Here is a 23,153-nt window from a genome sequence, read left to right as displayed (position 1 = left end):
CAACATTAAGTTTCCAAATCCAAGTGTTGACCCTTAACTACCGGTGTTGAGAAACGACCAGTCTGGCCCATTTCTCAAAAGAAATTTCTCAAAAGAAATTTTTACGGATCCCTATCTACCAAAATTTTGGGTCAGATAAGTTTTCAAATGCCAAGTGTCATTCCAACAAGGATAAATACTTTATACACTGAAATTCTCCTCAAAGAAGTCAATATCCATCTACAATATGTGAGTTAACATTTGGCTCCTTGAACAAAAAAAAATGAAAGCTTCAAAGTCATTATCCCATCTAAAATAAGTTAGTGCAGTTGTGACAATCTAAACCCAACCTTGATTCAAACCTCCTGAGTGTTCTTCATCTTCAACTTCTCTAATGCTCTTCACTACTTCTGCAACTTTGTTTGATATACATTCTGTGTGCATTTCCAACTCCTTCAAGACTGCTTTCAATTGTTCTTCATATGCTGCACATTTTCTCTTACATTTCTGCTTCTCATTGTACAACTCGAGCGACAATTCTCGAATCCTCTTATCCTTCTCATCCTGCAAAACAAAACGAACGCACGGCCGATGCCAACTTATCAACTCGAATGAATTCATGTGTATCCGAAAAATGATCAAAGCTACGTGCATCAAGAATGTGGTTGTAGACACAACAAATTCGATAGGTTTCGAATAAGAATTCCAGATATGAAGAAAATGAAAACCATTTAAACTGAAGATGGAATGCTATCTATCTATTTCTTTTGACTAAACTTGATGTTTCCGAATACAATTGCCCACGGACGACCATGGCTATATTATAGCACACCCACCAAAAAGTTGATGATTGCATAAATTCACCAGTTGAGGCGAAAAGAACACAAACTAGAATGGTAATTGTTCGTTCTACGTCGTGCAGTCGTAATAGCCTTGACAACAAGTAAATTGCAGAAAGAAAATCCAATTCATGGTACCCCATCAAGCATGATGGAGAAAATGAGTAAGAACTAAAAGGAATGTACCATACATTGTGTGATCCCATATCGGTTAGATAGGGGAACACATCATTTTTTATAAGGGAGTGGAAACCTCTCCCAAGAAGACACGTTTTAAAATCGTCAGGCTGACGACGATACATAAGGAGCCAAAGCGAATAATATCTGCTAGCGGTGGGTTTGGGTTGTTACAAATGGTATAAAAACTAGACATCAGGTGGTGTGCCAGCGAGGATGCTAGACTCCGAAGGAGGGTGGATTGTGAGATCTCACATCAGTTGAAGAAGGGAACGAATGCCAACAAAGAAGCTGGGCCTCGAAGGGGGGTGGATTGTGAGATCCCATATCAGTTGGAGAAGGGAACGAATCGTCCTTCATAAGGGTATGGAAACCTCTCCCTAGTATACGTATTTTAAAACCATGAGGTTGACGGTGCTATGTAACGAGTCAAAACGAACAATATCTACTAGAGGTAGGCTTGGGCTATTACACATGGGCTTAAAAGTGAACATCCCTTCTTTCAACATGAACAGAAATTATCAAACCAAAAACTCGACACTAGAGTTTGATGATTGAAAAGTATTCTGATGCAATCTGACAAAGCAAGCCTGATATTGTCTATAGAAAACCATGAACTATGACAAGTATGGACATTGTCTATAGAAATGCATATTAGTTATGTAAAAAAGAACAAAACAAGTCTCAAACATACCTCAGTGAGCAAGTTTTTTCCAGATCCGCGCCATGGAACTTTACTAGGACTCAGCAAGAGATGATTATGATCTTTAACAAATTTTGTGACAGCCCACTTCCCTCCATCCCTTAAAGCTAATCTTATCATTGCTTGACATCCCTCTCGTGTAATAGGTGGGGCTGGAAGTATCCTATCTTTTCTGGATACATACTTCTTAGCTCGGAATCCTTCTTTTGAACAGACAAAATCCTGACCAATCACCTGATTGTTGACACGGGAACGTCGATTATGATGTATTCGAACGGTGAATCCGACACGCCTACCATAATTAACATAGAATTCTCTAGCTTCATCTCTAGAACCAAACTCCATGCCTATGTATGGTTCTGCTCCATCCATAGGTAAATCCACAACAGATTGCTCTGCTACCTTATCATCTTCACGCAGACAAAAGTCCAAGTCCTTATGAATATCATCTATACTCCCACCCTTCTCATAGATTTCGGCCTGAATATCAATGTCACTTTCATCTGAATCAAATGTGTGATTGGATTGACAATCCATTACTCTCCTACAGGAAGTATATAGCCAAGCTTCAATCAAAGTAAACACCAAACTATATGAAGGAATTATACACAGAAGATCCCCAAATATCAAGAGCGTCGTTGTTCCATGTCAATAACCCATAAAAAATTGCAAGAAATGAAGAAAAATTTCAAAAACTTTCAAGGCATCAACGTATCCCACCCACCAACAGACGCACATTGTGCCAAAATATATAGGGAAATGAAATGAAAGCACAAAAAAGACAAAAAAAGATAACACTCTGCCAAATTGGGCATAGTAAAGCGAGACCCAATGACGATTTAGACTCGAAAACCCACTTCTACAAGAGCGTTACGAAAATGTGCGGCATTTATGTTGGCAGAGAGTAAGGCATTGTGTAAAAAAAGAGAAAAGAAAGGAATGAATGAAGACGCTTACCAGGAAACGGAGAAGAGTGGAAAAGGGAGGAAACCCTAGATCAGAGGGCGCATGATGGAGAGATGGGTGGGGGAATCCGGAAGGTCTTGGGCCATGGGTGCCGGAAAATGAAGGGGAAGAAGGTCGTCGGCAGAAGCGGTTGATCGATCGGCGGGAAGAAGGGAGAGGGTGAGAATGAAGAAGGAATTAGTGAGTACTGATACTGAGTGGTTCAGCTCAGTGTCAGTTTGGGGCAAGGGACAGAGCGTGTGCTGACGCTTCCATTTCCTTTTTTCTCTCCTTCCTTTTCTATTTTTATTTTAACTTTACATTAAAATTTAAATAATGACGGTGTAAACCTCTCCCTAACATACATGTGCTATGATACTGAACCCAGGAGCGAGTGGCCTAATAGACATGTGCTACCTCTCCTTAACAGACATGTGCTACCTCTCTAACATACCTGTGCTATGATACTGAACCCAGGAGAGAGTGGCCTAATAGACATGTGCTACCTCTCCTTAACAGACATGTGCTACGACACTGGACCTAGGAGAGAGTGGCCTAATAGACGTGCGCTACGACACTGGACCCAAGGGAGAGTGGATTGACTCCGGGCGAGTCCAATGGAGACCCAAGGGAGAGTGGATTGACCCAAGGAGAGAGGAGACCCGAGGGAGAGGAGACCCAGGGATTGACCAGGGGAGAGTGGATTGTGAAATCGGGAACTAAGCATTTATTGTAAGGGTGTGGTTTTAAAATCTCGAGGAAAAACTCACAGTGAAAACCCATAGAAAACAATATCCATTAGTAATAAACTTAAATTGTTTCAAAAGTAATAAAATATAGACCAAGTCATGACGGTAAAATCATGGTCTATTTTTAGTTTTAATAGAGACTAATTTTAAGAATTATTAAAAATTAAACATTTAAAATATAAAAACTAAAATGTAATCAAATGGTATTTTTAACACTTTTATTACTATTATTATTTTTTAATAATTTGAAAAGGAGCTTGTTTTATTCATTTAAAACTGCTATATTTATAATTATATAATAAATAAGGCTATAACTAAGGGATCAAATTTCTCTACCATTGGTGCCTTAGTTTATACAGTGGTGTATAGTTCTAATACAAGTGAGTCGGCTGCATAGAAATAAAGTCTACCAATGAAGCCTGAAGCTTGCAGCTTGCATGAGAGGGTGGGCAAGGTAGGCACCTATGGTCAGTGCAGTGATTGATAGATATGGCAACCGAATGAACTCCTTGTAGTAGTCGTCGGGCAACTTTTGACGACCATCCAGAATGGCAGCAAATGGAACGACGCTCGTTCGCCTTTTCACCGCTTCAAAATCTGCCCCGTATCGCTTTGCTAGCCTCCTGTCCCCGTTCCATACCCCGAACAGATGATGTCCTATCAACCCAATGGAAGCTGCTACTGCAACTGAGTTCCCAATCCAGACTGTGTGAGCAAGGCACCAGATCACCTGTCCAACCATCTTCAAACAGAAACCAAGATTTGGTATGATCAGTGTTTATAAAAAGGTCGTGTTTGTCCTCTCCCCTCGTGAATATCAACATCCGATCTTGAAACAGATAATCATCATATGAGATCACACGTCAGTTGAGGAGGAGAACGAAGCATTCTTTATAAGGGTGTGGAAACCTCTTCCTAACAGACGAGTTTTAAAACCTTGAGGGAAAACCCAAAGAGGACAATATCTTCTAGCGGTGGACTTAGGCAGCTACAAATGGTATTAAAGCCAGACACGGGGTGGTTGTGCCAGCAAGGACGCTAGATTAAGGGGTCCCACATTGATTGGAGAAGAGAATGAGTGTCAGTGAGGACGCTGAGCCCCAAAGAGGAGTAGATTGTGAGATCCCATATCGGTTGGGGAGGAGAACGAAGTATTCTTTAAAAGGGTGTGGAAACCTCTCCCTAGTAGACGTGTTTTAAAAACTTTGAGGGAAACCGCAAAGAGGACAATATCTACTAGTACTAGGCTTGAGCTGTTACACATTAAATCCATTTCGTCTCCCTATCTTCTTGTTTCAAATCTTCAAACGAATTTGTTCCGTAAGATTAAACATGACTTTTACGGGAAAATAGTTTAGTTTGACTTCTATTTTGGTCGCTAAGCTTTCATACTCGAGCTCTTTACAGCAGCTAACCGAATATACTTGACATAAGAAAACTTATCTAACATGCCAATGACGACGTTCATCAACGGTTCAAGCCGAAGCAATCAAATAAACCGCAAAGAAACCCTGATACTGTCATGAAATGCAATGAACATTCAAGATAATGAAACACAAACATACCTGTGGATGCCTAGTTATTCTCATGATGCCTGTTTCCCAAAGGTGCATTTTCGGTTTATCGACTGCAGCGACTTCTAGCAGATTAAAAGTAGAAGGGTATAGGAAGAAGAAGGAGATAAACGAACTGAGCCACACGAGTTGATGCAATCCGGGAATGCTGTGGAGCTGCCATAACTGTACCCCGTCGTATCGATGGTTAATGAAGTACACCTGAATACAACTCCTTAGTGTAAACAAGTCAATATGGGGGTGTGCAGTCAGAGAAGATAAAGGGAAAAGTAGAGGGAAGGAACCTACCACAGTGCTGACAGCCAATGGAAGAGAAACTCCTGCAAACAGAACCCGAAAAGCTCGTTCTCCAACGAGCTTCTCGCCCTGATCTCGGAGACTAGCCAAACCACTGTGGACAACAGCAAAAATGAAAATGAGGGCCAACATCACAACCTGCATAACAAAGTTCCAAGACTGAGATTCAGACATTTAGCAAGGCCATGCACCACATATGCTCAGTTCGTCCTCCCCGGTCGATGGTAAGATTTTCATCTTAAAAGTTTTGGGGAAATCGCACAAGCCGCCCCTCGACTATAGGACTTGTTACCATTACACCTTTGAACTTTTAAGATCAATCCGCCCCTTCAACTTTGCTAAGCGTTCCAATCACACTCTTGAACTTATAGTTCGATCAATCACTCCAGTAGTTAGTGCTGCAATCATTGAAGGATCTCTTTGTTTATGTAGTGGTCGGCCTCATAGAAGCGTTGCTAGAAGTGACTAGTCGCTTCCCGAATGCCTCTTGACTTAAGGTCTCTTGTTAAATCGGAAGGGCTGATTGCTACACTTAACAAAGTATACGGATCGATTGCAACACTTCAAAGTTCAAGGGTATGATTGTTACAAACTCCATAGTTTAGGGATGGTTTATGCAATTGTTCCAAAGTTCTAGTTTCATCTTTTATACACCAAAATCACCAAATTTAAACATCAGCTAGCAATGGAATTTAGTAAATTGGAAGCCAGTTCATCCAGCTATAAACACCCATTAGCTTCAACCAAAACCAATCTTCAGCATGTTAAAGACAAAGAACAACGAAATGATATTGTCCTGCAATCCAGCAAATCTAGCAATGGAAGTATTCCTATACAGTCTTCAGCATGTTCTAATACTCCAAAAAGGAAATCAAGCTACAGAAATCATATAGAAGGGTACCTCATGACTATCCGAAAGTCCAGAAATAGCATCCACGAAGGCCTTCCCAACACCCCCAGCAGAATTATCGATCCAAACAACATTCAACACGAACAGAACAACCCCCAAAATCACAGTGAAATAAGCCCACGACGCCAATTTCTGCTCGGAAAGATTAAAAACAGCAGCGTCCTCGCCGACAAGGCCGTCGTCATCCGAGGTAGAGGTCGAACCGCCACTCTCGCTGTCTCCAATAGAAGCCTCAGCCGAAAATCGACGACGGCGGGGAATCGGTGAGGAATTGAGGGAAAAGGGAAGTTGGGGAAGGAAATTGGGGGTGGAAATTGAAGAGGGTCGGAGGGTAAAAGCATCGAGACGGCGATGGCGATGGTGGGGTTGGTTAGAAGAGGTGGGAAGTGGGGGGAAAAAGAGGGTCGTGGCGGAGGCTACCGCCATTAGAGCACTGTAATCGGAGGTGGTTGTCAATGGAGAGTGGGAGGAGAAGGCAAAATGAGGATTGAGGGGGTTGGGGAAATGGAAAGTGGAGAAGAATCTGTGAAAATTGGTGCGCTTCAAAGAAGGATTTGGATTTTGTGGAATTATGTAATTGCAAATTGCAGGCCTTGTCACCCAACATATAGTAATTAATAGTTCGATCCGTTATTCTCCCCCAACCAACGTGAAACTCTCTGGATCCCCCACTTTGGGTCAGCGTACTTCCTAACACTTGTTTCTTTCTCCAATCAATATAGGACCACCACCAAATCCACCCCATTCAGGGCCAGTGTCTTACTGACACACCCCCTCATGCATAAGAAAAGTTATTGTATTTCAAAAAACTCTATCAATGACTTCCTGAAAAGAGTAGATCTTTGCTCGAGGGAATGAGATAAATGGTGTAATAGACGATTGTCACCATCAGAGAATATCCCACAACGTGACTCGTACTTGTGTGAGCTAATGGACAAATAGGGTCGATAGAGAAGGGTTGAGTGGAAGTTTGATCGAAGATAGGATTGTTAGGAGTGGCAACAAAGTCAATAATGAGACAGTTTGAAAGTCCAAAATTAATGTTACCAGAACTTATACCCAAAGTAGTTAATATCATGTCGTTGTTTCAATTATCACGTGATATTCTGTTAAGAATTTATATAACTCAATTCAATTTGCTTATTCCTTTAACGCCGGAAAAGGGTACGTAACATCAAAAGTTGTTCTATTCACTTTTGTCCCATCCATCCTTTTCCACCTATGAATTATTTAATTCATGGATAGTATTTTTGTTTTAGTCGACTAAACCCATAATTTAATAAATCAAGGTATTAAAAAACTTTATTAATTATAATATTAAAAATGTATATTTTATAAAATAAAAACTATTTAAACTAATAAACTAATGGTTTTAGTTTTAAAAAAAAAGTGGATGAAAATTACTCTCAATGTAAATAGCGTTTTATTTTCCTTTTTTTTTAGCTCTTTAATTTTTCAAAACACATTTAAATCTTAGTAAATTTTTTAAATGCAAAAAAAAAAAAAAACGGAGCCCTAAATTTGATATTTTTCTGTTTTTATTTGGGCCCATAATTAAAGATTTCAATATACATATTCGGCCCATTTAACCCAAACTGGGCCCACAGTGGGAGTTGTTTCTTCTCTTGCCCATCACCGGACTGTGCTGCCGCTGGTAGGGTTTATTCACAAACTCTCGTAGTTTCGCACCTCTGAAAGACGCGCGAAGCCGCTTCTGCGATTCAATTCAGCTCTTTCTTCTATCATCCTCGAGCTTTGCGAATCGCTGATCATGGCAAACAGTATGTATAACGCCTCTTTTGCTTCTCTTGCTTGTCGTTCGTGCGTTTGAATTTTGATTTGGAAGTATGATTTTGGGCTTGTTTCGTTGTTGATGAATGCGTTTGTGGTGGTGCAGCAATGGCTAGATCTTTTCTGCAGGTCGCCGTCACGGAAGAGGTGGCATCCCCTCTCCGAGTTGTTCAGATTGAAGGCTTGGTAATTTTTTCCTGTTCTTTTTCTTGTTTTGCGTTTGGTTTAGATTGAACTAATTAGAACTAATTCGTGTTATTAATTCGTCCACCACATAAACAAAACGGATGTTTTCATTTCATACGTTCGGTAATTTTTTTATAACACCGTAATTCAGAGGATACTTTATTGTTTGTTCGAAGGTTACTGGGTTCTTTTAGTGGTTGCGACGGAGTGCTTAGCGTTATACAACACTATTTTCCATTTTCCATTTGATAATTAGTTTGCCTTCCAATTAGGATTCAGAATTATTGTACTTTCGGTTTTGCCACATTCCTGTCGCGGCTGTATTCTTACCGGAGGAAAAATGATTATATTTGAGGCTTTGGTTTGTTATATAGGGCGAGCAATTAGTGAGGACAAGTGTTTTGAACTTATTTTTATTTTCTTGAATTCTGGTCTTGTACCCCTATGTCAAGGTAAAAACCTTTTGTGTCAACTCTACAGGTTATACTGAAGATAATCAAGCATTGCAAGGAGTTTTCACCCTCCCTTGTGACTGGGCAACTTCTTGGGTTAGATGTTGGTAGCGTTCTTGAAGTTACCAATTGCTTTCCCTTCCCGGTATGAGGAGGCAGTTTGTTTTGTGTTTTGTTTTATGGTTCAGGGATTTTGTTATACTCTTAAACCTCTTCTAATTTATTAACTTTTATCTGTTAGACACGAGAGGAGGATGAGGAGATTGAAGCCGATGGTGCTAATTACCAGCTTGAAATGATGAGATGTCTGAGAGAAGTCAATGTTGACAATAACACTGTTGGATGGTAAGCTTACGTTATTGTGTATGTACATGGTGGACTTGGCATTATTAGTGGACAAATAATGTGTATATGCACGTATGTTTGTTCTGTTCATATGCATTCACTTGTTTTCTGTATGGTTTATTTTTCTACCTCCATATGTTATAATTTTTTTTTTGTTGCTCATCTACTGTTAGATGTGTTTTTTTTATATTTTTTTTATTTTGAAATAGAATAGTATGCAGTTGGTACTATTTTACTTTTGTCCAACTATTGGAGGTTATGGTCCATGCCTGAAACCTGACTTTCAACTAGTCATTAGAACTATTCTCTAGTGTCTTGGTTGTATGCAAACATTTTTATTTTGTGAGTTTGGGATGTATGAGTGTAAGGTTAATGCTTCATATGGGTGTTCCTTTGGCTACATCAATACTGAAAGAAGTGTTCTGTTCCTTGGCCTCGATGATATGTTAATACACCCACCCTGCTGTGTTGGTGGAGCTCTTTGGCTGTATTGGTTGACTTTATTGAAAAATGAACTTAGACTGAAACTACTTTATTCCCATTGTTCATGTGGAGTGGTTGACATTTTATTTAATCATATTCAGGTACCAGTCAACCTTCTTAGGTTCATATCAGACTGTAGAGTTGATTGAGACCTTTATGAATTATCAGGTATTAGTTTAGTCACTCTCTTATTTATATGTTGTTCTTTATAGAATTCTTGCAATGATTTCTCTATTCATGGTTACTAAGTTCCACTTTATATATATTCGTTAACTCAAAAATTGAGAACTTCAAATTTTAAGGCGTTATATGTGTTCATATGCGTTAAATGTGAAATTTTGGTCAACTACACAGTTTTTGAATCTCTTTTCTTTCTGTGTCTGGCTATTTTATTTGCTGTTTTGATCTGTTGTGGAAATTCTTGTGACAAGTTGGAGGAAGAAGGCTTCTTCCATTGCCTTGCTTCCTTCTTGAGTATAGAAGGAGATAAGGAAGATCTGCCTTTGCAAGGCCGGAATTATTTTGTTTCAACCATAAAGATAAGTAAGGAATCTTTACCTGGATAATTGAATTCAAGGATGAAGGTTAAGATGGAAGAAGTGTAGTAAATGATAAGTACCAAAACAAAGAAAGTGTATTTGATATATATTCTGTATGAGGAATCTTATCTTTGAAGCTAGCATTTACCCAATTACCCAGATTTTATTTTCCTTCTTTGAGGACACCAGCAATGAGGCTACTTTTTTCTACCCTATGGCACATTATTTTCATTTTCCTTCTTCAAGGTTTCACTTTTATAGGGTAGGTCATCCTATTAAAACATAACTTTGCAGGAAAATATCAGGCGGTGTGTCTGCATTATTTATGACCCATCAAGGTCTAATCAAGGCGTCTTAGCTCTCAAGGCATTGAAGCTTTCAGATTCTTTTATGGAGCTTTACCGCAGTAACAACTTTACAGGAGAGAAGTACGTAATTCTTTTGCTTTATTCTTTTAAGTAAAGTTGCTTATTAAAATTTATTTGTATTGCTGCAACAGGTTGAGGGAGAAGAATTTCTCATGGGTTGATATTTTTGAGGAAATACCTGTAAGTCACTTGGGCCTGTATCTATTCATTTTTTTAACATTATTATAGAAGTTAATCGAATGATTATGTTATGTTTTTTGTTTGTTGTTTTTTCTGTGGTTTAAATCTCGTTTCTATCTTATTTTTTCCTCAATCCGTTGTTGGACCCTGTTGCTGTCTTATTGATGATTGCTCAAAAGTCATTTTAGGTTGACAAACTTTCTGAGTAGACATTGTAACCAAATCTCTATCCTATCTCGTGTCTTTATAGATAAAAGTTTCAAATTCAGCCCTCATTAGTGCTTTTATGACTGAGCTTGAAGCTGACTCTCCAGTCACCCAGGTAAAATATCATTTGTCGGTCCTTTTCTTAAAAGTAGGTGATCTAGATTGTATCTTCTGTTTTCGTCTTTATTGATAACATCATTGCTATTTCAGTGTGATTATGACCGCCTACAACTTTCAACTAATCCATTTATGGAGAGGAATGTGGAATTTCTTATTGAATGTATGGATGATTTGTCGGTGGAGCAGCAGAAGGTTCGTGCCCTTTATTGAAGTTTCTGTTTTTTTTTTTTTTTTAATGATGGTTATGTGCACTATACAATTCAATCTTTCTCTAGTTTCTGTTGTACGATTGGTTGTGGCACAATATAATTCAATATTCTTTTCCAGTTTCAATTCTATTATCGGAGTCTGACCCGTCAGCAAGCTCAGCAGCAAGCATGGCTTCAGAAGAGAAGGTGAATCCATTTAGCTCATTTAAAACGTATATTTTTTAATATTCGTGTGCATTTCTGTTGCATCAATGATCATGGTTGGGAATTGTTACTTGGATTTTTACGAAAACGGTTGTAAGATATATTTGCACATCAACATAAATTGCACGTTCACAAAGTTATGGAATGTGTTTTGCAGGGCTGAGAACATGGCGAGGAAGGCAGCAGGAGAAGAACCTCTCCCTGAGGAGGATCCTGCGAACCCCATCTTTAAACCACTCCCTGAGCCATCACGTTTGGATAGCTATCTCATAACCAATCAAATAGGAAACTACTGCAACCAAATCAATGGGTATGATGCTACCTACTACTACCAATCTTATTGTCCAAAAATGAATAATTTCATTCACTCCTCTTATCATTATCTTGGAGAACCTAATATTCTTGTTCAATGCCCTGAGAATTGAATGATGATTTTGTGTCTTGAAAAATTTCAGGGTTGCGGGACAGAGTTTCAACAGACTTCATTTGATGAAGGCTTTACATGACAATTAACTTTCTGACGCTTTTGAAGATCTATTCTCTTCGCAGCGTCTATTTTTTTTTTTTTTTTTTTTTTTTTTTTTTTTTTGTTTTGTTATGCATGTGAAATTGGGAAGAGTAAAACAAGAGATTTTATTTTGATATGAGTCGTAGAGTTGCTGTAATCTATTTTTAATTTAATCAAATATCGTCGTTTCGATTTGCTCCATAAACGTGCTCTCAAAGATTAGGGACAGCTCTACGTGATTTTTATCATAATTTTTTTCGATGGATCTTAAATCAGTCAAGTTAGTTTTGGTTGGTTAGCTTGCTTTTTCGGAGGAAAATAAAAAATAGGTTGGAATATAGACGTTGTGAATTTCTTACGATTTGTTCATCATCTGTGACAACTCGAAATTACAAAGTTAAGTTAATTCAGATCAATCCTCCAAAGGCGCAGAAGTAACTGCTCACATGGTCTTCTCCATACTCCACCGGCCTTCTTCCTGTCACGATCTCCAGAATCATCACCCCGAACCCGTGTACGTCACATTTCTCGTACACCATTTGGAATCTGTTGTTCTCCATTAGCAAGAGATGAGTTTGAAGTGTCCAATAGTAACCCTTTTAAGCTGATCACATTTGTATTTAATGAATGAAGTTCCAAGAAGGGGAGTCATCCCGTTGATTCCAGGAGGCGAGAAAGGAAGAGGATCCCAAAAGGGAAAGGGCGAAGAATGAGAATAACAAAATTGTTGAATCAACAAAGCCCTAGTAACTAATTAATATAATATCAAATTTAATACAATTCTTCAAATACAACTAATAAAAATATTACAATCAAAAGAAACAGGCATAAAATATAGTTGTTCTAGGATACACGGACTTTGGGCTCCAACAAAATAACCAGGCTAGATTTTGATGACTAAGCTCATTTAACAAGGTGAGCTCCAACCAAATAACCCGGACAAAAGTGATGTTTGAAAAGTATGAAATCATGTTCGAAAAGTCTATACTCTGATTTCAAAGATTGAATTACAGGCCATATTCGCAATTCCAGAGGATTTGTGTGCACCAAAATTAAGCATACAGAAACTCCATCTTACACCCTTTTATTATCTTACGCGTCTTGACTTCGAAGACTGAGCTCATTTAACAAGGTGGACTCCATCGAAAAATATGAAATCATATTCGAAGATATTATAGTCTGCTTCCAAAAATTGAATTAAATTATGGTGCAGGTTTGCAATTCTAAAGGATTTATGTGCACCATACAGAAACCCCACCTAAACTCTCACAATTGATCACATTTAACAGTGCGGGCTCCAACAAACCTGTAAACACAATAATTGACGTTTGAAAAGTAAGAAACAACGTTCTAAGGCTTCATTTTTTGTGATGTAATCGGCCTGCATTCAAACATTGTATTCCGGGCCAATTTTTTTAAGCTCCTTAGATTAATTTTGCAATTTCCAAATAAAATTAGGAAAAAACAAAGCCCATAAAACTATGTGAGGGCTGGAAATTAAGATATATTAAGAGGGTAAGCTCATTCTACTGTCCACGAGGGCTGGAAATGAAGAGGGTAAGTTCAGCTTCAAATTGCAATCAAGAGTATAACGTAATGGCAATGTGAAATTTGTACATTATAAGAATTCTTTGTGCACTAACCTCGTACTAATCTGTCAGCTTCTATCTGATATCCCTGCCTATTCGCCGTGGAAATCCGTCTAGGAACTGCCGGCGGCCACCATTTTGGCAATCTATCTCCAACCCAAGCCCCATTCCTCGAAACTTCATCTGAAACATCAGTCAGAGCCATTGAAGTCATCATGGATAGGGGACTAAATTGGTTACCAAAACGAGATCCGATCCCAATTAAAAACCCTAACCAGAAAGACCACGACGAAGCTGAATACCACCAACTGACCTAGGAATTCCACAGTGGAACGCCGACACGGGACACATGGATACCGGTTTCATGGAAAACTCTTTCCCGTTCAACCGCATCAATCTGGGAACGACCGTATACTAACAAGCGATTCAATTTAGTTAAATTTGACAGTGCTTCTTTGGAAGGCAAGTTTTTCAAATTTCTGCACTCACGTAATGATAATGTCTCCAAAGATATAACGTTTCCCAACCATTCCGGCAAAGATTCAACGCCATCAAAATTCTCAATATGCAAATATTTTAAAGCAGGCAGGAGTTCAAGTTGTCGAGGAAGTTGTGTTAAACTATTAGTTCTTGTTTCCGACAATACAAGCTCTTCAAGCGAATTTAAGGGTACGAATCGACTCCAATCATAATCCTTCATTGGCCCTTCAACCACCAATTTTTTCAAGTTATGCATACCACCAAGCCCCTTTGGCAAATTTTCGAACTTTTTGATTTCTAACGTAGACAAGTTTCGGATATTTTGCAAATTTGGAAGGGAAATATCATCACAAAAGTTGTCTATCTCCAAATCTTCAAGTGAGCTACAAAACTCTAACCAGTTTGGTAGCTTTATCAAACTTGTACAATTTGTAATGTGTAGAGATCGAAGCTTTGGAGGAGTTTGAAAGCTTGAAAATAACCTTGCATTCGTAGTGTCAACTTCCAACCTCTGGCCATGAGTTGCAAAAATGTTTGGAATATTCGTTAGTTTGAGACAATAACGAATGATTAAACTTTCGAGATGAGGAAAAGTTGTACAATTCGTCAGAGTATCAACTTCTTCCCATTGCTCTAAACTGTCCATGAACCAAATATGAAATGCTTTCAATTTAGGAAATAAAGTTCTGCTGTCGCGATAATTTCCATAAAATTCGTCTCCAATACTTTTTAGTGCACTCAACTTGGTAATTTGAAGAGCCTTAAGTTTAGACAACTGTCCGAGCATCGGTAAAGTTTCACATTTTGTGCACTCGAGTAGATTTATCTCAACCAAGTTGTCAACAAAAATACCGTTGGGTAGAAGTTTACCGGGAAAATTTTGAATTCTCAATTGTCGAAGGTTTTTGTGTGGTTGAAGCCCTTCCAACACATTCAAATCATTGTCGTTACATTCTTCCCTTTCAATACTCCATTTAAAACATAGTTGAGAAATATTTTCCTTTTCTACTAAATTTGCAGTCATGGCCTCCTCTTTACTTTTGACTCGCTCGAGATATAACAAGTTGAAATCGCCTTTAAGGTTTTTTAAGGGTCCAAGCTCCTCGATCTTACATCCGTCATCACACCCAACTATAAAACTAGAAAGTGTTTGAAGTTGAGTCATTCGACTTAAATGTTTAGGCATTTGCTTAGGATTTATATCATACCAATCAAACTCTAAATGCCTTAAGTTCACCAACTTTGTCAACTCTGTGGGAAGCTTTATACACTCGTCAAGCTTCAAAGTTTGCAAATTGTAGAGCAAAACAATAGATTCTGGGAGATTACTTATTCCACACCCTGAAATATCAAGATACCTCAAATGCTTCAACTTACCAATTGTATCTGGCAATTCAGTTATGAACACATGATCCATAATTAAAACACGCAAGTAGATGAACTTGGTGATCATATCAAATGCTATTTTTTCACAACAATAAACTGTTCTTCTTTGACAGATCGAAAGAACTTCACCACCTTCATATTTTTCATCCGTTACAAGATCCTCTCTCAAATTTTTATCATTTGAAATAGCACATGCGACCTCATGTATATGATCATGCATCTTACAATATTCAATTTTTCCTCTATAATCCTTTTCAACATCTTGAAACAAGGAGCGAGACAACAACGTATCGAAATACCTCTCTCCAATATCCTCCATCGTTACATTGCATTCATTAGGTAGTTGAATAAACCCTTGCGCTATCCACATCCGAACAAGTGCTTCCTTGTAGAAGTGAAAGTCTGGTGGAAAATTTGAACAATAAGCAAAACATTGTTTCAATGAGGAAGACGGTAGACGGTCCACGCTTAATTTGATTGTGAATAAAATAAGATCTTCCTTTGGTAATTCAATTCTCACTAGATTTTCCAAAGTCGATTGCAATTCCTCATCGTTCTTGCATGATTTCACCATTCCTCCCAACACTTTCACAACCAATGGTATGCCACCAAATTTTTTAACAAGTTGTCCTCGAATGACATCAGGAATTATTGGTATATCACTTCCAAAGACACATTTTTGAAATAAAGCCCAACAATCATCATCTGGTAACTGCCTCAAATGATGTATGTAATCTGTCTCCATAATTTCTGCAACTTTACCACTCCGGGTAGTCACAACTATAGCACTTCCAACCTTTTGATTGATCTTTACCAAACATGCCCTCAACTCGTTCCATAGAATGGGTTCCTCGTTCCAAACATCATCAAGCACAAGCAAATACTTTTTGGCACTCAACAAATTTTGGAGCTCCCGAAGAATGACTTCCCTTTCATCCGAGCCACCAAATGTAGGATTAAAGGATCCCACGATTGCTCTCAAAATTTTGTTGATTTTAAAAGGATGAGATACACATACCCATATGGTTGTATCGAAATTCTTCCTTATCATATCATGATGGAAAACTTTCTTCACCAGAGTTGTTTTTCCTAATCCACCTGTGCCAACAATGGTTAAAACAACTAGAGGTTTCTGACTCTCAAGGGCAAGTAGCTTATCCACTATATATGATACTTCCGTTTTCCTCCCAATGAACTCAATTTCCTCAGGAAATGAGTCCGTCTCTCGAGTTTGGTTAAGATCAATTTCAGCTTCATTGGATGTTGTAGCAACACATAGCGGAGGAGGATTTGTGGAAATGAACTCTTGTAACTTTTTAGCAACCGTTGGGATTTTATTTGCCATTTTGATATAAAATGTGGAGAATGAAATGATGCTTACCGTTTCGATTTCCACTTTGCGTCGAACATCTTCATAAGCGAGCTCATCGAGTAAATTATCAGCTTCAAAGACAATATCTTCAAGCTTCTTCACCCATAGGTTGAGGTATTCATGGTCTGCCTTCGTTCTGTCAACATTCCTTAGGATGGCTCGTGCCCTGGATAAAGCTTCCTCCAGCTTAGAGAGTTCCTCCTGGAATCCCCATGCCAGGCCGATCTGCTCAGCCGCCATAATCACCGTCTTCTTCAACGATTCCTGTACAGCAAAGGTCCACAGGAATTCCGCCATGTTTCTCTTCTCTTCTTGAATTCTCAAAGTTCGCAATTCCACAGGATTTGTGTGCACCCGAATGAATCTAACATCTAGACTGACTATCAAGATTGAGCAGGTTTAGCAAGGTGGCCTCCAAAGGAACAGTAATGAGAATAAAATAATTGATGCTTGAAGACTTTATTTTTTGTGATGCTGTCGGTCTGCATTCGAAGAATGTATTCCTGCTGAGCTTTTAGGCTTTTTTATATTCCATTTTGATTTGATTGGTTGAGACAAAAGAGAAAATGAATGGTCAGCTAAAACACATTTTAAACTATTGAAAATTTTTTAGTTTCAAAATTTCAGAAAGAAGCCTCGTTAGTTAAATGATTACTGAGATTCTCTCTAAAAATCGAACTCTCTCAATGACATAATGTTCCTGTGAGTAGTGGGGTGTGATCGAGGACAACTCGACTTTTAAGAAAATTGTTGAGCGAATAAGTGCTTATCTTTTTAGGTCATCCAGCATCTTTGCATTTCAACTTTGCCTTTCATAAGCTCTTGTCTAATCCATGGCCCACCGCTATCGCTGCTCCAATCTCTATGTTGGATATTATTCTTATTCGGTTGGTGGCGAAGAAATTGGCTGTTGATCCCCTTATCTTCGAGAAGGGTTATGCTATGGCTCTTCCTTTAACCTTTCATGCAGCCCTTGCCCTCTATTCTCCCAGGCACCATAGGTCCTACATGGGGTATCAATACTATGGTTTAGTGCTACCAACTTGGCGATGATAGAATAATTTGCTTGCTGGCACTTCCACCATCTATACCAAAATTCTATACGACTTCCTCCATACTTATTTTATTCGATTTGTCTAAAGAAATCAAGTTTGAATTATTCATTTATGATATGTGTTTTTGTTACTCTAATAAGATGAAATTATGAACGTTCACACTGCTTAGTACTTCAATCAAAGTGTATAAAGAGTATCATTAGAGGATATAAACAAATAATGAAGCTTTTATAAACACAGCCAAAACCAAAATAAGAGTGAAAAAATAAAATAAAATTGAATTGAATTGTTAATGGAGTGGCGAGTATGCTTTGAAACCTAACCGTGAAAACGATAGTAAATATAGGGATAAAATCAATGGAATAAAATTATAATTTAACTTAGACTAACCTAAATACTAAAAAAAAAAAAAAGTACAAAGAAAAGAAACAAATGTAAAAATAATGGTTTTAGAATATATGAATACGGGCTACATGAGAAACTTTGGTATGTTCAATGCTCTCTTTACTTAGTTCAAGCGGGGAACATTGAAACACTGTGAATCGTTTTAATCTAGGAAATCCAACATATTTTTGTTCCAGGATTCTCAAAGTTTGCCATTTCAAAAATTGTGTGCACTAAAAAGAATGAAGCATACACAAACCTTATCTAAACCCTTTTATTACGTAACGAGTCTAGAGGGATTAAAATAGGGAAAGGGCGAAGAATGAGAGGAAGGAGAGTAACAAAATTGTTGAATCAAGAAAGAAAGCCGTAGTAACTAATTAATATAATATCAAAATTAATACAATTCTTCAAATACAACTAATAAAAAAATATCAATCAAAAGAAACAAGCATAAAATAGTTGTTTCATTCTACCCACACATAGGGTACATGAGAAACCTTTTCCCGTTCAACACCACCTTCATCCATTTTAAGCTGAGAACATCTGACTACTGCCAAGTTAGTCAGATTTGACATGGCTTCTTTCGAGGGTAAGCTATTCAAATTTCTACACTGACTTAATTTCAATGTCTTCAAAGATGTAATGTTTCCCAACCATTCGGGTAAAGATTCAACGTCATTAAAACTCTCAATAATTAACGATCTTAAAGCAGTGAGGTGCTCAAGTTGTCGAGGAATTTGTGTTAAACTGTTAGTTCCTGTTTCATGCAACTCAAGAACTTCAAGTGAATTGGAGGGTATGAATCGACTCCAATCATAACCCTCCATTGGCCCTTTAACTACCAACTTTTTCAAGTTATGAATACCATCAAGCCCCTCTGGCAAATTATGAAAGTTTTCGAGTCCTAATGAAGACAAGTTTTGCATATTTTGCAAATTTGGAGGGGAAATATCATCACGAGAGTTGTCTATCCACAAATCTTCAAGTGAGCTACAAAACTCTAACCAATTTGGTAGCTTTATCAAACATTTACAACAACTAATGGATAGAGATTGAAGCTGTGGAGGACTTTGCAAGTTTGAATACAACCCTGCATTACCCGTGTCAACTTCCAATTTCTGGCTATGAGTTACAAGAATATTTGGAATACTCGTTAGTTTGAGACAAACACCAATGGTTAAGTTTTCGAGATGAGGAAAAGTTGTACAATTCGATAGAGCGGCGATTTCTTTCCATTGCTCTAAATTGTCCATTTTCCACACATAAAGTCTTTTCAATTTAGGGAATAAAGTTCTACTTTCGCAATAATTCCCATAAAATTCATCTCCAATACTTTTTACACCACTTAAACTATGCATTTGAAGAACCTTAAGTTTGGACAACTGTCCCAGCATTGGTAAAGTTTCACATCTTTCGCAACGCCATAGCTGTATCTCAACCAAGTTTTCAACAAAAACACCATTGGGTAGAAGTTGTCCTGCAAAGTAAGAAATACTCAATGATCGAAGATTTTTGTGTGGTTGAAGCGCTTCCAACACATTCAAATCACCGCCATTACATTCTTCTCTTTCAATACTCCATGCAAAATTTAGTTCAGACATATTTTCCTTCTCTACTAAATTTGCAGCCATAGCCTCCTGTTTACTTTTGACTCGCTCAAGAAAAAAAAGGCTTAATTTACCTTTAAGGTCTTTCAAAGGTCCAAGCTCCTCAATTTTACGTCCATGATCGTACCCGATTATGAAATCAGGAAGTGTTTGAAGTTGAGTCATTCGACTTAAATGTTTAGACATTTCCTTAATTTGATTATTATAATCAAAATCAAATTCTAAATGCCTTAAGTTGACCAATGTTGTAAAAGTGGTAGGAAGCTTTATATCCCATCTAAGTTTCAAAATCTGCAAATTGTAAAGCAAACCAATAGACTTTGGGAGCTCACTTATTCCAGAATTTGAAATGTCAAGGTACTTCAAATGCTTCAATTGAGCGATAGTATCTGACAATTCAGTTATGAGCCTATAACGAATAATTAAAACCCGCAAGTAGATGAAGTTGGTGATCGTGTCTTGATTATCAAAAGGTAGACTTTCAGAACAACAAACTGTTCTTCTTCTTTGACAGATCAAAAGAACTTCATCCCCTACAGATTTTCCATCCATTATAAGGTGCCTTCTCAAACTTTGATCATTTGAAATAGCACATGCGACCTCATGTATATGATCATGCATCTTACAACCTATCATCTTTCCTCTATTGTCCTTGACAATATCTTGAAACAAGGAGTGAGACAACAAAATATCAAAATACCTCGCTCCAATATCTTCCATCGTTACATTGCTTCCATTGGGTAGTTGAATAAACCCTTGTGCTATCCACATTAGAACAAGTTCTTTTTTACGGAAGAAAAAGTCGGGTGGGAAATTTGAACAGTAGGCAAAACATTGTTTTAATGAGGAAGATGGCAGACGGTCGATGCTTAATTTGATTGTGGATAAAATAAGATCTTCCTTTGGTAATGCAATTCTCACTAGGTTTTCCAAAGTCAATTGCAATCCCTCGTCCTTCTTGCACGAATTCACCATTCCTCCCAACACTTTCACAACCAATGGTATGCCACCAAATTTTTTAACAAGCTGTCCTCGAATGACATCAGGAATTATTGGTAAATTACTTCCAAAGGCACATTTTTGAAATAAAGACCAACAATGATCATCTGGTAACTGACTCAAATGATGTATGTCATTTGTCTCCATAATTTCTGCAACTTTATCACTTCGGTTAGTCACAACTATAGCATTTCCCTTATTTTGATTGATTTTTAGCAAACAAGCCTGCAACTCATTCCATAGAATGGATTCTTCATTCCAAACATCATCCAGCACAAGAAAATACATTTTGCCACTCAATAACTTTTGGAGCTCTTGAAGAATGACTTCCCTTTCATCTGAGCCACCAAATGTAGGATTCAAGGATCCTCTGATTGCTCTTAAAATTTTATTGATTTTAAAAGGATGAGACACACAGACCCATATAAATATATCGAAATTCTTCCTTACCATATCATGATGGAAAACCTCCTTCACCAGAGTTGTTTTTCCTAATCCACCCGTACCAACAATGGGTAAAACAACTAGCTTATCTACTATATATGATACTTCAGTTTCCCTCCCAATAATTCCAATTTCATCAAGAAAGGAGTCCGTCTCTCGAACTTGGTTAAGATCAATTTCAGCTTCATTTGATGTTGTTCCAACACATCTCGGAGGAGTTTTTATAAAAACTAGCTCATCCAACTTTTTAGCGACATTTGTGATTTTATTTGCCATTTTGAGACGAAAAGCAAGGGGATTTTTGGAGAATGAAAAGAAACTACGTACCATCACACCATTTCCAGATTCAGCCCTTCGTCGACCATCTTCATAAGCGAGGTCATCAAGTAAAATATCGGCTTCAAAGATGATATCTTCAAGCTTCTTCACCCATAGCTTAAGGGAGTCAAGGTCGGCCTTCACTCTGTTAACATCCCTTAGGATGGCTTGTGCCATGAGTAAAGAGTCCTTCAGCTTTGAGAGTTCCTTCTTGAATCCCCATGCCAGGCCGATCTGCTCAGCGGCCAGCTTCACCGTCTTCTTCAACAATTCCTGTACTGCAAAGGTCCACAAAAATTCCGTCATGTTTTTGTTCTTGAATTCTCAAAGTTTGCAATTTTAGAGGATTTGTGTGCACCAAAATGAAGCATACAGAATCCTCATAAAACACCTTTTTATTATGTCACGCGTCTAGATCGTTGGTCGACCACACAATAATTGATGTTTGAAAAGTGTGGAAGACTTCATTGTCCAACGTAGTCTGTGGTCTTTGTTTAATACATTTGTTATTTCTTACATCTTTACACTAAAAGAGTGGTTGGGTGTTCTTCAAATTCTCATTCTTTATCTCCCATCTTATTTTAATTATTCACTCTCCAATTTTTTTTATTTTTCTCCTTCTCTCTATGTTTAAATCATCTAAACAAACCCATTTGTAGCTCCCAGTCTTGCTCGTTCTTAACTAGAGTTGAATCACGAACCTCTTTCTAACTTAATTTTATGAGGCATGTTAATTGGTTCTCAAACAAATTTTCATCTTTGTTCAAACTAAATATTGATCCATGTTTATTGATTTTAAAGAATATTTTCAAGCTTCAGTTATCATTACTTGAAAAAAATATGAAAATTCAAAATTTTTAAAGAATCGGTGAGTCATACCAGTTAAAAATAATTAAAAAAAAAAAACACAAATGTCACCGCCTCATTTTCGAGACTTCAAAACACGATCAGTGACGTGGGCTAACGCTAAAAAATACGATAAAACTCTGCAATTTAAAATCAAACAACGTTATATTTAAGAGACAAATGTTCAAATTTATTACAAAATGGGAATCAAGGAATGAGATACAAATCTAAAAGAACCAAAAACGCCAATATACAGGAATGATGGCCCGAGATGACCCTCTTCTGCGTAACTTCCAAATGCTCCCCACCTTGACCAACAATCCGCTATCACTTGAAAAAAAAAAAAAAAAAAAAAAGAATCTGACGAGTATAAACATATTAAAAAAACAACCTATTTGCGGGCTATGATGACATTTTTATCCTAACAAGTGGTTAGAACCTCTATTATCTTTTAAGCATTTAGATTTGACCAAATGTAAGTCGAGCCAAAAAGTTAGGACACAATGGAGAGACATTCACTTTAAAATATTGGTTTAAAATATTTGATTAGTTCAAATGGAGAGAAAATGAACGGCCAATATACAACCAACTTGTATGAGAAAAACATTTTTTTAATAATACTATATTCCTATTGGTGTGGGCTATATAATGAGCTTTTCACGATTACAAAGGACACATTATAAAAATACTAAATTTAATACATTTCTATTCGAATCATTAAAAAAAAAAAAAAAAAAAATAATAATAATAAAATAAAACTTTTGAGACTAGGTCTCATCGGTTAAATGATTATGGTAATTTCCTCTAAAAGCCAAACTCCCTTTGACTTTTAAAAGGATTGTTGAGTTGGTAATGATTTGCTCGAACAGAGAGAAAATAGGTTTTTAATTTGCAACCGCGTATTC

At 37.5% G+C, this 23,153-nt stretch overlaps 5 protein-coding genes across 9 annotated transcripts; 1 reads left to right on the top strand and 4 right to left on the bottom strand.

The window, feature by feature from the left end:
* Positions 1-136: 136 nt before the first annotated feature.
* LOC111439184 (protein FAR1-RELATED SEQUENCE 5-like) lies at positions 137-2,924 on the bottom strand. The gene is made up of 3 exons (XM_023076951.1): positions 2,656-2,924; positions 1,690-2,242; positions 137-543 (listed from the first exon to the last, which is right to left on the bottom strand). Exons 2-3 carry the CDS (start codon positions 2,233-2,235, stop codon positions 319-321), a joined length of 771 nt encoding a protein of 256 aa, XP_022932719.1. The 5' UTR covers positions 2,236-2,242; positions 2,656-2,924; the 3' UTR covers positions 137-318.
* A 777-nt stretch (positions 2,925-3,701) lies between these two features.
* Positions 3,702-6,746, bottom strand: LOC111439180 (15-cis-zeta-carotene isomerase, chloroplastic). The gene is made up of 4 exons (XM_023076947.1): positions 6,165-6,746; positions 5,255-5,401; positions 4,958-5,167; positions 3,702-4,134 (listed from the first exon to the last, which is right to left on the bottom strand). Exons 1-4 carry the CDS (start codon positions 6,597-6,599, stop codon positions 3,799-3,801), a joined length of 1,128 nt encoding a protein of 375 aa, XP_022932715.1. The 5' UTR covers positions 6,600-6,746; the 3' UTR covers positions 3,702-3,798.
* A 1,061-nt stretch (positions 6,747-7,807) lies between these two features.
* LOC111439131 (eukaryotic translation initiation factor 3 subunit H) lies at positions 7,808-11,970 on the top strand. The gene is made up of 12 exons (XM_023076869.1): positions 7,808-7,954; positions 8,071-8,150; positions 8,631-8,747; positions 8,844-8,947; positions 9,532-9,598; positions 10,264-10,397; positions 10,469-10,517; positions 10,768-10,839; positions 10,935-11,036; positions 11,172-11,239; positions 11,415-11,567; positions 11,713-11,970. Exons 1-12 carry the CDS (start codon positions 7,945-7,947, stop codon positions 11,768-11,770), a joined length of 1,014 nt encoding a protein of 337 aa, XP_022932637.1. The 5' UTR covers positions 7,808-7,944; the 3' UTR covers positions 11,771-11,970.
* Positions 11,971-12,817: 847 nt separating this feature from the next.
* On the bottom strand, positions 12,818-17,001 carry LOC111439128 (disease resistance protein RGA2-like). 5 transcript variants are annotated; one of them, XR_002709761.1, is made up of 2 exons: positions 13,409-17,001; positions 12,818-13,071 (listed from the first exon to the last, which is right to left on the bottom strand). XR_002709761.1 is itself a non-coding variant. In XM_023076859.1 (2 exons), the coding sequence occupies exon 1, from the start codon at positions 16,887-16,889 to the stop codon at positions 13,668-13,670; it is 3,222 nt and encodes a 1,073-aa protein (XP_022932627.1). In that variant the 5' UTR covers positions 16,890-17,001; the 3' UTR covers positions 13,175-13,537; positions 13,630-13,667. The 5 variants fall into 5 exon arrangements, 3 of the variants coding, with proteins under 3 accessions (XP_022932627.1, XP_022932628.1, XP_022932629.1); XM_023076859.1 differs by lacking the exon at positions 12,818-13,071 and having other exon boundaries at positions 13,175-13,537; positions 13,630-17,001; XM_023076860.1 differs by lacking the exon at positions 12,818-13,071 and having other exon boundaries at positions 13,175-13,537; positions 13,668-17,001.
* Positions 17,002-18,498: 1,497 nt separating this feature from the next.
* LOC111439135 (putative disease resistance protein RGA3) lies at positions 18,499-21,708 on the bottom strand. The gene has a single exon (XM_023076876.1). The coding sequence runs from the start codon at positions 21,706-21,708 to the stop codon at positions 18,499-18,501; it is 3,210 nt and encodes a 1,069-aa protein (XP_022932644.1).
* Between the last annotated feature and the right edge of the window lie 1,445 nt (positions 21,709-23,153).

The sequence above is a fragment of the Cucurbita moschata genome, unplaced genomic scaffold, assembly GCF_002738365.1.
Source record: "Cucurbita moschata cultivar Rifu unplaced genomic scaffold, Cmos_1.0 Cmo_Scf00086, whole genome shotgun sequence".
Classification (NCBI taxonomy): domain Eukaryota; kingdom Viridiplantae; phylum Streptophyta; class Magnoliopsida; order Cucurbitales; family Cucurbitaceae; genus Cucurbita; species Cucurbita moschata.
This window is presented reverse-complemented; position numbering and strand designations above follow the sequence as displayed.